General features: G+C 38.2%; 1 protein-coding gene across 1 annotated transcript in view; it reads left to right on the top strand.

Moving 5' to 3' along the window:
- CCDC171 (coiled-coil domain containing 171) overlaps positions 1-14,674 on the top strand; it is a 142,412-nt gene that overhangs the window by 59,097 nt on the left and 68,641 nt on the right. Inside the window, 4 exon segments of the mRNA XM_041485557.1 lie at positions 7,140-7,644; positions 8,414-8,530; positions 13,490-13,716; positions 14,427-14,606. Coding sequence (XP_041341491.1) covers positions 7,140-7,644; positions 8,414-8,530; positions 13,490-13,716; positions 14,427-14,606 — 1,029 coding nt within the window.

Here is a 14,674-nt window from a genome sequence, read left to right as displayed (position 1 = left end):
GAGTCAATGGAGCTTAAAATGTATATCCTTTTTCTTTGCCTTTTGTTGCAGGAGTCTAGTCCTCTTGATTTGATAGTGTGCCATTTTGAAAATGTTACTATGCCTGTTCCTTAGCCTCACACAAATTATTTATTATTTATAGTCCCCTAGGAAATGTCCTCTGAATTTTAACTACCCGTTGTTTTTTGTTTATTATATCGACATTTTTTAATCTGTCCCCATTTTTTGTGGCAACTGCTTAAAATAGAAGGGTTTTGTTCTGATATGCAAAAACATATTGTAAGAGAAAAATACTGTAACTACTTCAAAATGTCAATTTCAACAGAAAAATCAAAGGTTTGCTAAACAAGAAAAAGAAAGAGTCCCCTGGGGAGAAACAAAAGTGTTGTTTTTTCTTTTCCTTGGTTGGAGGCTTTTTACAGCAAGCCAGGTGAATTAGATAAAGGATGGGATATATTTCAATTACATGAAAAATCACCATAATCAGTGCAAAGGGAGGAAGAGAAATGCATGTAACTGTACTGGTCCTGACCTACCAGGTGTCTTTCTTTGGTAAGCATCTTTGGTAGGCATGTCTTTGGCAAGTCCCCTGTGTACTTAAAACACAGCAAAGGGAGGACAGGACAGTTGATGTTGTTTATAGGTATAGCTGTATATAGTATATGTGTGTGTGTGTGTGTATATATATATATATATATATATACACACTCACATATATATACATGTGTGTGTATATATATATATATACACATATATACATGTATATATATATTTTTTTTTTTAATAAAACAGGAATCACTGACTTACAGAATCACGGAATGGGTCAGGGTGGAAGGGAACACAGTGGGTCATCTGGTGCACCCCCTCCTGCTCAAGGCAGTTGTGCTATAGCACAGTGCAGAGAATTTGTCCAGATTGTTCCTAAATATCCCCGGTAAGGGAGACTCTACAACCTCTTTAGGCAGTCAGTCACTGCACAGAAAAGAAGTTCCTCCTCTTGTTCAGGTGGAACTTCCTATGTGTCAGTTTTTGCCCGTTGCCTCTTGTCCTGTTTCTTGGCATCACTCAGCAGAGCCTGGATCCATGCAGTGACACCCTTTCTTTAGATACTTGTAGACACTGATGAGAATTACAGAATCGTTAGGTTTGGAAGGGAGCTGTGGAGATCATCTAGTCCAACCCACCTGCCAAGGCAAAGGCACCTAGGGCAGGTTACATCAGAATGCATCCAGGAGGTTTTTGAGTGTCACCAGAGAGAGAGACTCCGTGATCTCCCTGGGTAGCCTGTTCCAGTGCTCTGCCACCCTCAGTCTAAGGAAGTTTTTCCTCATGTTGAGGTAGAACCTTGTGCCTTAGTTTTTGGTCATTGCTCCTCATCCAACATAAGTGCTCGATCACTCCACTGAGAGGAGTCTCACACAATCCTCCTGACTCCACCTTTGAGATATTTCTGTGTATTGATGAGATCTCTTCTCAGTCTTCTCCAGACCAAACAATCCCAGCTCCCAGAGTCTCTCCTCGTGAGAGGGAAGCTCCAGACCCCTGATCATCCTTGTGGCCCTCCACTGGACCCTCTCCAGTAGCTCCTTGTTTCCCTTGTGCTGAGGAGCCCAGAACTGGACACAGCACTCCAGGTGTGGCCTCACTAGGGCTGAGCAGAGGGGGAGGATCACCTCCCTCGACCTGCTGGCCACACTCTTGCCAATGCACCCCAGGATGACATTGGCCCTCCTGGCCACCGGGACACTGATGGCTCCTGGACAGCTTGTGATCCACCAGGAGCCCCAGGTCCTTTTCCACAGAGCTGCTCTGCAGGAGGTCAGCCCCAGCCTGTGCTGGCACTTGGGGCTGTTCCTCCCCAGCTGCAGGACCTGGCACTTGCCCTTGTTGAGCCCCACCAGGTTTCTCTCTGCCCAACCCTCCAGCTGATCAAGGTCCCACTGAATGGCAGCAAAGCTTTCAGGTGGATCAGCCACTGCCCCCAGTTTGGAGTCACCAGCAAACTTGGGTGCATTTGATCCCTTCCTCCAGGTCACTGATAAACAAATTCAATGAGACTGGACCCTTGGGCAACACCACTGACTGCAGGCCTCCAGCTGGGTTCTGGTCCACTGATCAGGTTTTTTGGGGGGACGGGGAGCAGGGAAGGGAACTATGAGGACTACATTCTGCATATCCTCCTTTTGTTGTCTCTTCTTGGAGGAGATTTTGGGGGCTATGTCATAGACTGGTTTCCACCACTGATATGAAGTATTTTTAAAAAAAAAACTTTGTAGCATTTGCAGCCTATTGCAGCAGACATTGTTTTAGTGTCTGGTTGGTTCCAGCTGTCACATCAACCTGAGCTTTGAAAATCATTATTCCATGTGGATTTTGTACTCCCTTATTAGGACAGTGTCTGTACAAACCCACTAAGCTATGCAATTGTCAGTTCTTGATTCACCTCAAGATCCATTCATCTAACCCACATTTCCTGAGCTTACCTGCAAGGATGTTGGGGGAGACAATATATATGAGGTTGCCTCTCAGTCATTTCTTCTTGAGGCTGAACAGGCCCAGCTCCCTCATTCTATTGTAAGAAAGATGCTCCAGTCCCTTTGTCAGCCTGTGTTGGATCTGCACCAGGAACTCCTTGTCTCTCTTGTAATGAGGAGCCCAGAACTGGAGAAAGCACTCCAGATGTAGCCTCACTAAGGCTGAGTAGAGGGGCAGGATCATCCCCCTTGTTGTCCTTGACATGTTTGGCCACATTTAATTCCAGGTGCACCCTGACCTTCCTTGTCTCATTTCTACTTTCTCTGGACAACCTCTCTATCTTCATTCTAAGTGGCCTGACCCTTTTTCCATCTCCTGTGTATTTCCTGCCTGGGTAATGACAGTTCTTCATTTAATCATGCAAGTCTGTTACCCTCTTTGCCTGACTTCTTGTGCATCAGGATGTGTTGTTCTTGAGCCTAGAGGAACTTATCTTTGAACATCAACCAACTGTCATGCACCTCTCTTCCTTAAGGGGCTCTTCTGTGGGATTCTTCCAAGAAGATCCCCAAAGAGACTAAAGTTAGCTCTCCTGAAGTCCTGGTTCTGCAGCAGATGCCAGGGTAGTTGAAGGCCCCCACAAGAACTAGTGTCTGTAACTCTAAGCTTTCTGCTGCGTGTAGAAGATGTTATCCACCTTCTCCTGCTGCTCAGGTGGCCTGTAGCAAACACCCACAAGTGTTGCCCTTACTGATCTGCCTTTTTATACTGATCCATAAGCTCTTGACTCCCTCACCATCCACCCCAAGATAGAGATCTATACCTTCCAGGTGTGCCTCAAGAGAGGGTAACTCCACTGCCTTGCCTTCTTGGTCTGCCTCTCCTAAATAATATTTCCTTTATTACAGCATTCCAGTCATGTGAGCTCTCCCACCATGTCTCTAAATGCAAATATCAGAGTCCTTTGACAGCACACAGATCTCTAGTTCCTCCTGTTTCTTCCCCATTTTGTGTGCATTGGTGTACAGGAACTCCATGGAGGTATTTGATTGTGTCAACATATCCCGGTTGGGAGTGCACAGTCTGTCTTCTGGTTACATCTTTGGATGCTTGTACCCTCAGTAGGCATCCCCTCTTAAGCATCCTTTTGTGCTTGGGTGATCACTGTTGTTCTCCCCTTTCCACACCTTTTCTCTGTCGAGCTTGGCCTTGTCCCTGTCCCCCGTTAAATGCAGTTTAAAGCTCTTTCAGTGAACCCTCCTTCTTTGAGATAGGAGGATGTCATTTGTTGTCAGCAGACTCAGTATCATATAAACTGACCCATGGTCAAAACTCCACAAATTCTGATGGTAACACCACCCTTGAAGCCATGTGTTCCTCTGGGATATTTCTGGGTTTTGCCCCATCATTCCCTGCAACTGAAAGGACAGAAGAGAACACAGCTTTTGCTCCAGATCCCTTGACCAGTTATCCCAAGGCCTTGAGGTCCCTCTTGATCATTCACAGCCTTTTTATTGGGACTTTGTTGCTACCTGGGAAACAGGTAATGGGTAGTCAGTTGGCTGTACCACTGGGCAGTTTCTTGGTGATCTATCTTATCTGGGCTGCATGGAGGCAACACACTTCTGTATCAGTTAATTCTGCTTGGCATATTGGCTCTTCATTTCTCTAAAAAGGGAGTCACTACTGCCTTCTTTTTTTTCTTAATTGAGGAGGTCAAGATGTAGGGGGTAGGCTGCCCTGTTTTAAGCAATCAGTCTGGCCTAGATGGACTTCCATCCACATTCTCATTTCCCTGATTCTGAGATTTCAGGGCCCCATACCTGTTGTATAAGGGCACCTGGGAAGGTGAAGTAGTTTGGGAGGAGATTCCCCTGCCTCCCCCCCCGCCAAGGAGAAATCTGTTTTCATTCACCTCTGTCTCTAAGGTCCCATGCTGCCTGGTGATGAGAGGGTGGGGGATCCATTGCTTCTTGTGAAGTGGAGAGTGGGTGCATTTGTCTGAGGTGTGGTATAATGTATTTGCACCATTCAGTCTCTTCCTCAGACTCCCTAATTCTTCTTAGTCTTTCCACTTTGTCTCTCACCTCCAGCATTAGGCTTTGTAAGTCATCCACCTGATCACAACTCACACAGCTGTTGTCTGTGCTGCCCCGAGAGCAGTGCCGGGCTCCATAATTCCCTGCAACCTGAGACCCAGACTCTTGCATGGTTTCATGGGCAGTCCATCTGGGTTGCCCCATCCTTTCTGGTGTGCACAGAGAAAGTAACTTTTGTCCAAACAAACACCACACCTCAGCTCAATCACTGAGAGTGAAAATCACCATCTAAGTGCTTGAGTTGGCAGTGTCTCAGTGCCCTTCCTGCTTTCCCTGTGAGTGCAAACAGAGTCATGGTGCCCTGGCTCATGTTTCATGCCCTGTTTGCCCTCTCTGTTCATGTGTTCCTGCTTGCCTGCCCTCCCTGGGGGCAGCTTTAGTGCATGTGGGGGTGGGCCCTCTCTCTTCTCTTGCCATCTGTGCTCAGCTCTCCCAAAGAAAAACCTTTTGAAGTCTCTGTGTCATTATATTTCTAGTTTTCTGTTCCGTTTCCATGCCAGAATAAAGGCTAAGGTTGTAGTAAGAAGTAGGATAAAATAGTTTTTTTTTTGAGTAGCACCTGATTTTTTGTTAAGGTTTCTTGGAATTGATGCAGCTCTGCAACTCAGTGAGGTGCCCCTCAAAGCTCAAACACCAAAGGAAACCAGCTTGCCAATGTTTAGGAAGCAAAGTCCATGTCTCTTTCAAGAACTGTGCTTTTAAGCTTTAAAGAAAACTCTAGAAACAGTGTCTGGTATAGCAATAGAAATTACTAACCAGTAAAAAGAAAAAAAGTCTATTTTCTTGCAAAACTTACATTTCTGAAGTCAGAGGTTGTCTTATTTACTTTTGCATATCACGAAAAGCATTAAAAAAGCACTTTAATTAGCAAGAGCACTGAATGTTGGTATTGCTGTCCAACAGCCCTATAGAGATCACAGTTTGTTCACTTAGATATTGGCCTTTCACCTGTGATGGCCAGAAACCATAGGTTGTTTTCTGAATTTGGCTCACCTTTTCAATTCCTTCTAGTTATGCTATCTATAAAAATCAAACACTGTAAATAATGTAGCAGCACTGAAAGTATTGTCCATGTTCATACTTTATTTCAGCATAGTAAAGTGACATATGTGGCCTGTAAATTGCATTTTGAAATTAAATCTTTTAGTGGCCTACTCTATTTTTGTATCACTTGAAGTATTTTAATAGCATTACAAATGCTTTCCCTTCAAAAAAAATTATAAAATATTTATTTGGTCAAAGACATTTTGAACTGACTAGGGTACATCTCTGTAGAAGCGTGGAATCTTCTATTTTCATTCTAGGGATAGCTGTGTATTTTTTTTCCCCTTTTGTGCTTGAAGAATGGAGGAGGTAAAAGAAACTAGGGTGCCTTACTTACCACTAGTTTGGGACCTGTACCAAATAGAACGCAGGAGAATATGGCTGGATAATACTTTTTGCTTCTTTTTAGAATGTCACTGTGTGTTCAATAAAATTGCCTGTAGCTCTAAATATTTGAAATTTAGCAAAATCCTCAGTTTTCATCATCATGTGGACTGGTACTTGCATCCATGTTTGCCTTTTTGTGACCATGTATTGTAGCTGAAGCATTAGCATTTAACTTGAGCTTGTACGTTCCTTGTGAACTGTGCCTAAAATTTATTATCTCCCTATACCAGTGGAGCCTGTTTAAATGTAGTCACTGTTTCAATCAAAGGAGGCTCTTGTGCATCAAGAACCCAGTTTAAGTCTCTGAGGTCACTTAGAGTTCTCAGTGTAGTGTTTTAATTCCAATACTGCAGTCTGCATCCTCTAACTGTAGTCCTGACATTTCCTGACTTGATACCATCTTCATTTCTCTATACCAGCTTGCTATTTTAAATCTCCCTCCTTCCCTATTTCAGGGCATTTAGAAGAAAAAAAATGTTCTGCAACTTAAAAAAAAAAAAAAACAAACCTATTATGGCACTAGGCAAAATAAAAATATCTGTATTACACTGTTCTTTTGAAAACTCCATTCTGTATGAGACCTAATTAATCTGTGAATATATAAGTAGGGGGTTGATTACAAAGTAATTAAGAGATCACCTTTACTTCCCCTTTTCCAGCTGCTGCCAATCTGTCTACGTTTTTGTTCCAGAGCCTTTCTTATTTTATTCCTCTCCCTTATACTAACTTTATTTCTTCTTTGTAGAGCAATGGTTCTTCTGAAATTGGAGCATGTAATTGCTTACTAAGCAATTATTGTTAAGTCAGCTGATTGTGGACAACCAGGTGGAGGCTATTGGAGTACTAAGGGTTATCATCAGGAACCAGGAATCCATTTGTAACTGAAGATTGTGCAAACTTTACTTTGTTACTTCGTTTGTATCTCATTGTTTAATTGTTTATTAGGAGAGATAGTTTTATCATCATTACTAATAATATTTGTTGCTTTAGTGTATTACTTGAATATGAAGAAAAAAGAAAGTATTTTCTTTTATCTTTTGCCTACGTAAAAATTATTTTGTTAAGTTAAAAACTTTTCGTTAATATTTCTTCTGGTTTTGTTTGGTTGTTTTTTTTTTTTTTCTCTTATCCCAGGAATACCAAGAAGCAGCAGAGAAAAATAAGGAAAAAATTTATGACCTTGAAAAAAGTCAAGAGAAATTGGCTCTTGAAAACATTTCTTTGAAAAAGATGTTAACACAGTTTCAGAAGGAGCATTCCTCCCTCCTGACAGCCTGTGCACTATTGGCAGGTGCCCTGTATCCTCTGTATGGCCGATTGTGTGCTATGTCTTCCCAAAGAGACCTTCTCCGGGATCAGGTGAACATTTATGAATTAGTGAACCAGAAGATTAAGACCCTAGTTCATGCTCTCTCTGATGATAAGGAAAACAATCAAGATGAAGCAAAACTAAAGAAAAGAAAATCCCAGGGCCTGATTTATATATTCCGAAGAGCTGTGATTGCAGTTTTGGCAGCCAACAGACTTCAGGTTTTAGCACAGTCTTCTAGTTCCCTCTTCACCTGGACAAATGGTTTAAAAGAAGGCATTGGAATTCCCGTTTGTGTAGGAGAATCCAAAGGCAAGCGTAATCTGTTAAGTAAGCTGATTTTTTTCTTCTTTGATAAATGTTGTGTCAAAAGACACGGCTAGTGAATAACATATAGTAATATTATCTATAATGGAATGTAAATACAAATTTAATGACATTTTAACAAATGTAATTTTTGAAGTTGTAAATTTTAGATAACTTGATAAATGTAATTTCCCCTAAAAGGAAATACTTAGTCTGTTTAGCAATGCAAGTAAAGTTCAACTACACACATGAGCTTCCATTGTTTGATATTCTCAATATTTGCATTGTAGATTTCAGAACTAGGTGCTACAGCATCTGCTGTATGTGATAAATTTCTTGAAATTTTCCTACATTATTTGCCACCAACATTATTTTTTGAGAACATGTATTCTCTTCTTCTCTTCTTTTATTAATAACTTATAGTACTTATTTCCTACTGAAAAATGCAAAAAAAGTTTCTTACTGATTCAAGTAAAATATTAATGTAAGATTTCTGGGTTTCCTTTAGAGGAAATATGTAGTCCGTCTAGTCCCTTTCTGTTAGCTTTCTGTTACTAAACCAGCTTATGCATCCCCCTACAAGGAAAAATGGTATAAAAAATGCTTTCCAAACCAGAAGATTCATCTATTTTTCTGGTTTAGTGCTAGTGGAATCATATTTAATACAGTCTAAATTGTCCTGAATATAGTCTGTGGCTTATGTATTATAGGTTTAGTCAATTTCTGAAAGAGAAAGTAGTGTACCTCATCTAAGTTACTAAGTTATATTGGTGGCTACAATTCTATTCTGTAGGTTGTGAAGAGGAAGAGCTTGACTGTGTGGAAGCACTCAGCTGGTTTGCTAGTTCCAACCTCCTTGCTGCAATAATCAGTTCTGTCACTGAATTGCAGGATGTTGTTAATAAACCAGGTAATTTTAAAAGTATATTCTTGTAGTTGAAGAGTAAAAAAATAATTAGGGTGGTTACATCATCTCCATTTTTAGGATTTATTTAAACTATTCTGGATCAAATCTCCTGAGAGCTGTATTGATGGAACAGATTGAATTTTCTTTGATTGGTGATGTGATACTTTATCCTTTTGGTATGTAGAATCATTGGAACAGAAGGCTGGAGAGTGCTTTTAGAAAGCATACATACCATTCTGCCTGTTTGATTGTGAGATATTAAAAATAATCTACACCACTCAAACAGATATTTGGCTAACCGGTTTTTAAAAGCTTAGCCTAAAAAGTAGGCTAAGCTTTTAAATGAAGCAACTCTTATGAGGTTCTTGTAAGAGCTTTGAAGTAACTCTTACAAGGTTCCTAGTTATCTTCTTCATCTGGTCTTATATTCAAGAAGTGTTTTCCTGGAGCTCAACCTAATATTTTTCCATGGAGAAAATCTATGTAATTTTGTTTTTATTTGATTTGTGTACTTCCTAAGTGCAGGCTCTAAAACTGGCACGTCTTTGACTTGGGACATTACAGCTGCTGACTGAAAGGAAATAATTTCCTACTGTGTTTTATATTATATAAATTTAGTAGTTCCAAATCTGGAAAACAGTGAATTTCATGGATAATATTTTCATGTGTTTTACTTGCTATCTTACAGTTTTGGAGAGAGAAATAAAATGCTCTATACAATACATAGCAGTCCTTATTTTATGTCTCTGCAGTGTTCCCTCTCTAAGTTTATGTTTAATTAGGTTTGTGTCTAGATTTCATAATTTTCTCAGTCTCTGCTTGTATAGAATTCTACTATGCCTATGAATAATTGTAGTGTCAGTCTCTGGAAATAGTACCTCATGATTCCCAGCTGTTAACTATTTTTCTTAATTTATTTGCAGCGAGAACTGATGTAAGAGTTTGCTTGGTTCTCTGCACTGCTGCCATCCTTAGTTCTTCAGTAACTTGTAGTATTAAAGTACCAACACTTCTGTCACAGAATAAAGGCTGTTTAAGGAGGGATAATTGATATGAATAAATGAAGTAGCAGGACAGGGATGATTCATTTCCCAGAAGCTTAAATAACAAACCGATCCCAGAAGACGTTGAAACAAGTATTTTGATTCAGTTTCAGAAGCTCTCTTCTTTGGTTATCCTGTTTTCAGTAACTTAAATTTACATCCTTAAATTTACATCCTTAAAAAGCAAAGTTTGAACTGTATTTTGGAGTATTTACAGGGTTTATACTGCAAATGTTCCTGTGTACTGAATATTGTGTAGGAACAACAGCAAATTGAAGAAGAATTGAGAGAAATGCAACAGTAGCATGGATCTGCTGAAGCGACTGGTTAGAATACCCTAAACATCATGATATTTTGGCAGTTTGAACAATATGAGAATTCTGCTGGTCCCTATTTACTAGATATCTCTGCACTCAACACAGGCTTGATTTTGAGAATTAGAAAGATCCATGCTGGGAATGTTATGGCCTCAGTCAGTTTGATGATTCTGTTATATCTTTTATCTATTTAAGTAATTTCCACAGAACCTCAAGGTCTAACTACTCATGTATTACTTGAAATTCTGTTGCTCATGAGATCAAGTCTCCTAGGAATCTTTCATTCAAAAAATAGTAATAAATAATTCAAAGTTTGATATGAAATTTCCGGAAGTGTTGAAGTAACTAGGCTCTGAAGGAGTATATTTGAAAGCTTCCACACTTAAAAAATTACATTATGTTCTGTAAGTAATGTTTTAAGTAGAACTTAAATCTTCAAACTGACTTCAATTTTGTTGAATTTCTTAAAAAATTATAAATAGGCAATCCTTTCATGTCTTTAAATAATGGCAGATTAGGCTATATGTCACAGGAGAGAGTGCTGCAAGAAGGTGCTGTCTGGATCATCAAGATGGAATGATTCAGTGTCTTAGAGATTATGTTTAAAAATGGTTAGGTTGTGGGGAGCCATTTGAGGCACCTTTCTCGATCTTTTAAATAAGTGGTTTTGTTTTGACATTGGTTCATAGTGTCAGTTCATAACTAACACACTTCATAGTGTTAGTTAGTTTGGGTCTCACTCCAGCATGTCTTGGAATGATCTCTTTGCTTCAGTTTCAATGCAAGTTCATTGCAGTGTTGGGGTTTTTTTGTCAAGTTAGATTTTAGGTTTGTTTGAACAAAATCTATACTGTCATAAACCAGAGACGGTAACAGCCAAAGTTTTCAATACAAATATCACCAACTGTTAAATATATAAAGCTTTAAGAGTTTGGCATGAACATTTTAGTCTTGCATAGTACAAAGTTAATCTGCTGACTGGTGTTCAATTTCACCAAAACAGAATAAACAAGAATTGTTTTTTTCGTCTTTAGGCAAAGTAATATTTGACACTTTTCATTTGCTTATTGTAAAGCTTAGCTGCTTTGTTATATACCTGTATTTGTGTTAATAATTTCTTAGACACATAACAAAGTACATAATTTAATACATAATTTAATTTTTATTGTAATTTTTTCATCCTTTGTGGCAGATACTTAAGATATATGTACTTAAACAGTCTGTTCTCATCTCAGTTATTATAGATACAGTTCCTTGTGGAATTGATTTATGGTTTTTTTCATTTCATCTTTCAAAGCAATTAGTAACTTCAAAATATTTTTGCCTATTTAGTCAAAGCTACTCTTCATAAAAATAATGGAGGGCATGACTATTTATTGTTATCTCAGGAAAATGCCTTAAGCTGTGGTCAAGCTGCATCAGGGGAAGTATAGGTTGGATATTAGGAAGAAGTTTTTCACAGAAAGTGTGATAAAATATTGGAAAGGCCTACCTGGGGAAGTGGTGGAGTCACCATCCCTGGATGTGTTTAAAGAAAGACTGGATGTGGCACTCGGTGCCATGGTTTAGTTGAGGTGTTAGGGAACGGGTTGGACTCAATGATCTTGAAGGTCTCTTCCAACCTTGTGATTCTGTGATATTTGAACTGTGATATGTTGTTCTGGAAAGTTACTGGTTAAGGGGAGTGCTTGTTGGGAAATGGAATGATCATTTGAAAGTGCTACAACACATTTGTCTGAATTATTATTTTAAATTTACTTTTGATGCAGTTAAACATGAGATTCTAGACATAGGGAAGGGGGCTGCCGTGCTAGGTATTGCACATATGGAGAAACAATATGTGCTTCTGACAGGCAAACAATCTCATAACCTGAGACAGCAAGTGGAAATACTGGGAAAAGTGAAGGAACAGTAGCTCATTGAGCTCCTTTATTCTATATATACCAAAAACCATGGCAAAGGACAGTTTTTGAGAAGCTTTTGGCATCATCTTACATGGAAGGCCATAAAAACGTTCTAGTTTAAATTTTAGGTTAACTTAACATTCAATTAGTGAATGCATTCTGACTAGAGAATTGCAATAGCAGTTTTTTCTGGCTATGAAAAGAATATTTTTTTTTTTAATTGCAAAGGATGTTTAGTTAATTGAAGTGCAAAGTAAAAATGTCTCATAAGATTTTTAACTAAAACGTGCTATCTTAGTCATGAAGAAAAGACAGATCTACTTGTCACTGAGGTTATGGAGAGCATGTACTCAAAAATTATACTCCAGTTAAGCTCTGGATTCATTGGAGTGGCGCTATTTTAAAACCAAGCAGGAAAATGACTTTGAAAATAAAATATTTTATTTTATCATGTGCTTTTTTTGTTATTGCTTACAGATAAATCTCAAGCTCACATGTAAATGATCTTCTTTACAATTAGAATTGTAATAAAAATATATCAATAATACTGTTCTGTTTGCTTTGTACTTCTGGCTTTTTCCTTCACAGTCTATAAACAGAAATTCTTTAAGCCAGGGTTATTTTTTTCTGTTTATACTCTTAAGTAAATATTTTATTTCACTGCAGCAACAGGAGATCTGCTGTACTACTGAATGTAAATAGGCTCTTCCATGCTTGTCATCTTACACTGATAGTATCATAAGACAAGTAATGACAGATTAAGACCTGCCTAGCAGAGGGAAAACTAAATTACAAGACTTTTATTAAGGCATAAATAAACCTATTAACTGTTATCTGGAATACCAATTAGTGGAAGGAGCACTGACAATTTTATTTATCAACATTAAACACAATTATTAATTACAGACCTGACGAATCTAGCAGTAAGCAGGACATGTTGGGTGTGCTGGGGCCTTAAGTCCATTATATGAGAAGGATGATTACCAAAATCCTGTGGGGAAATACGTAATTGTAGCTGTAAAATTTTAATTGCCTTGGAATAAGGTAAATTATATTCTCTTGTCTCAGAATATAAATAGTATGGCATCAAGGTACCAAGCCTCACTAATTTTGAACAGCAAATGATTTAGACATCTATAGAGGGGAGAGAGGAAAAATCAGGGAACCCTCCGAAATTTGCATTGTAAATATTACAATAAAGTGTTTACCATGTGCTATCACTTCTGACATACTTGACCTGACTTCCATTTGCTTGCATCCATCTTGCATGTTTTCTGAATTACAAAATTAGAATACTAAATAAAGTCTTTAGAAAGTACAGTATTGGGAACATGATAACAAGTGGACAAGTAGTCTGTGACAAACAAACCTTATTCTTTAGAATCTTATTCTACCCTCCCATTTGTGAATTGATAGGAGTAGAATTTTCATTGCTAAATACATAATTTGTCTTAAAGTCTCTGAGATATTCCTTTGAACTCAGTCTTCTAGTCCTTAATGGAAAATTTCTATTGAGTACCTTAAAGATGTTGTTTGTTGTGGTTTTTTTCACTGAAAGGAACTGAAACTAATAACCGACTTGATGATTCTTTTCTGTGTTTTGGTTTGGTTTGGGTTTTGTTGTTGTAGGGTTTTCTTTGTTTCACTGTTTGTTTGGGGGTTTTCTTTGTCTTTGTTTTTTTTGTTTTTTTTTTAAAGGTACAAAGTCTTGGCTTTCTGGAAAGTTACTGTTAAGTGCAGCCAGGAATTCGTTTTCGAAACTTATGGACAAGCTGAATGTTATAATGGAGACGGTTCCATTAGACCACAGCAAGTACATTACTTATCTGGAGAAAGACTCCTTGGTACAGAGCCTGGCTCATGGACTTAATAAAATAAATACACAGGCCCTGGAAGCTGAATTGTGTGACAGAGTATCCAGTATGGTATGCATAATTATAGTCCTACTTCATGTAAGCAGTAGGTTCATGGCCTAAGTGTTAGGATGAAGCTCTTCTGATAGCACCATTAATTTTGTTTCAGTTTATGAGACTATTACATTGAAGTCAAGTATGTAGACATCAGATTCCCAACACCCAGAAGCATTAGAGAGTGAATATATTTGTTCTTTTATGTCAAAGAATTTTAAGAAGAGATTTGATGATGTATCCAAGAAAAAGGGTTTTTAAGGTTCTTTCGAAGTTCTATTTGCTTTGTAAGAACTAACTTGCTTTTTTTGGTTTTTTTTTTTTTTTTTTTTTTTTTTTTTTTTTTTTTTGTTGTTGTTGTTGTTGTTGTAGTTGTTTTGGGGTTTTTTTTTTGTTTGTTTTGTTTTTCTGTTTTCTTGTACTCAGTGTTCTGTCTTTCAGTAAAGATAGCCTTCTTCCCTGTAATCAGAGGGAAAGGAGAAACCTTCTGAAATAATTAGTCTTTTATTGTGGGCCTTACATTAAAATAGTACTTCCTTGCAAACAGAATTTTCAGCTACCTTCAAGAATATGAAGGTGAAACAAGTTCACTTTTTTGCACTCGTGCGTCTTAGAGATGGTGGACAAAATGAGAGCTTTGTCTAATTTGCTTGGGTATTACATGTGGCTCTTTTATTGATAAAATAGTTCATGTTAAATTACATAAAATTTTTTCTGATTATTAACAGAAAAACATAGAATCATTGCACAAGCAAGTACTTGAATTTACACAAAGACTTCACACAGCAGAAGTGGAACGCCGCTCACTGCGCCTACAAGTTGCGGAATTCAAATCAAATTTCAGTGAGATAAAAAAAGAAGCAGACAAAGCACAGAGGCTTCAAGAGCAATTAAATATGCTTAAACAAGTAAGTATATTTGATTTAGAGGTGACTGCTTATAAGACATGTTTTTGTGTGTTCTTTTGAAAAATAAG

Source organism: Pyrgilauda ruficollis, unplaced genomic scaffold (assembly GCF_017590135.1).
Source record: "Pyrgilauda ruficollis isolate IOZ18807 unplaced genomic scaffold, ASM1759013v1 scaffold71, whole genome shotgun sequence".
Lineage (NCBI taxonomy): Eukaryota > Metazoa > Chordata > Aves > Passeriformes > Passeridae > Pyrgilauda > Pyrgilauda ruficollis.
Note: the sequence above shows the minus strand (reverse complement) of the source record. Positions and strands in the feature narration are given on the sequence as shown.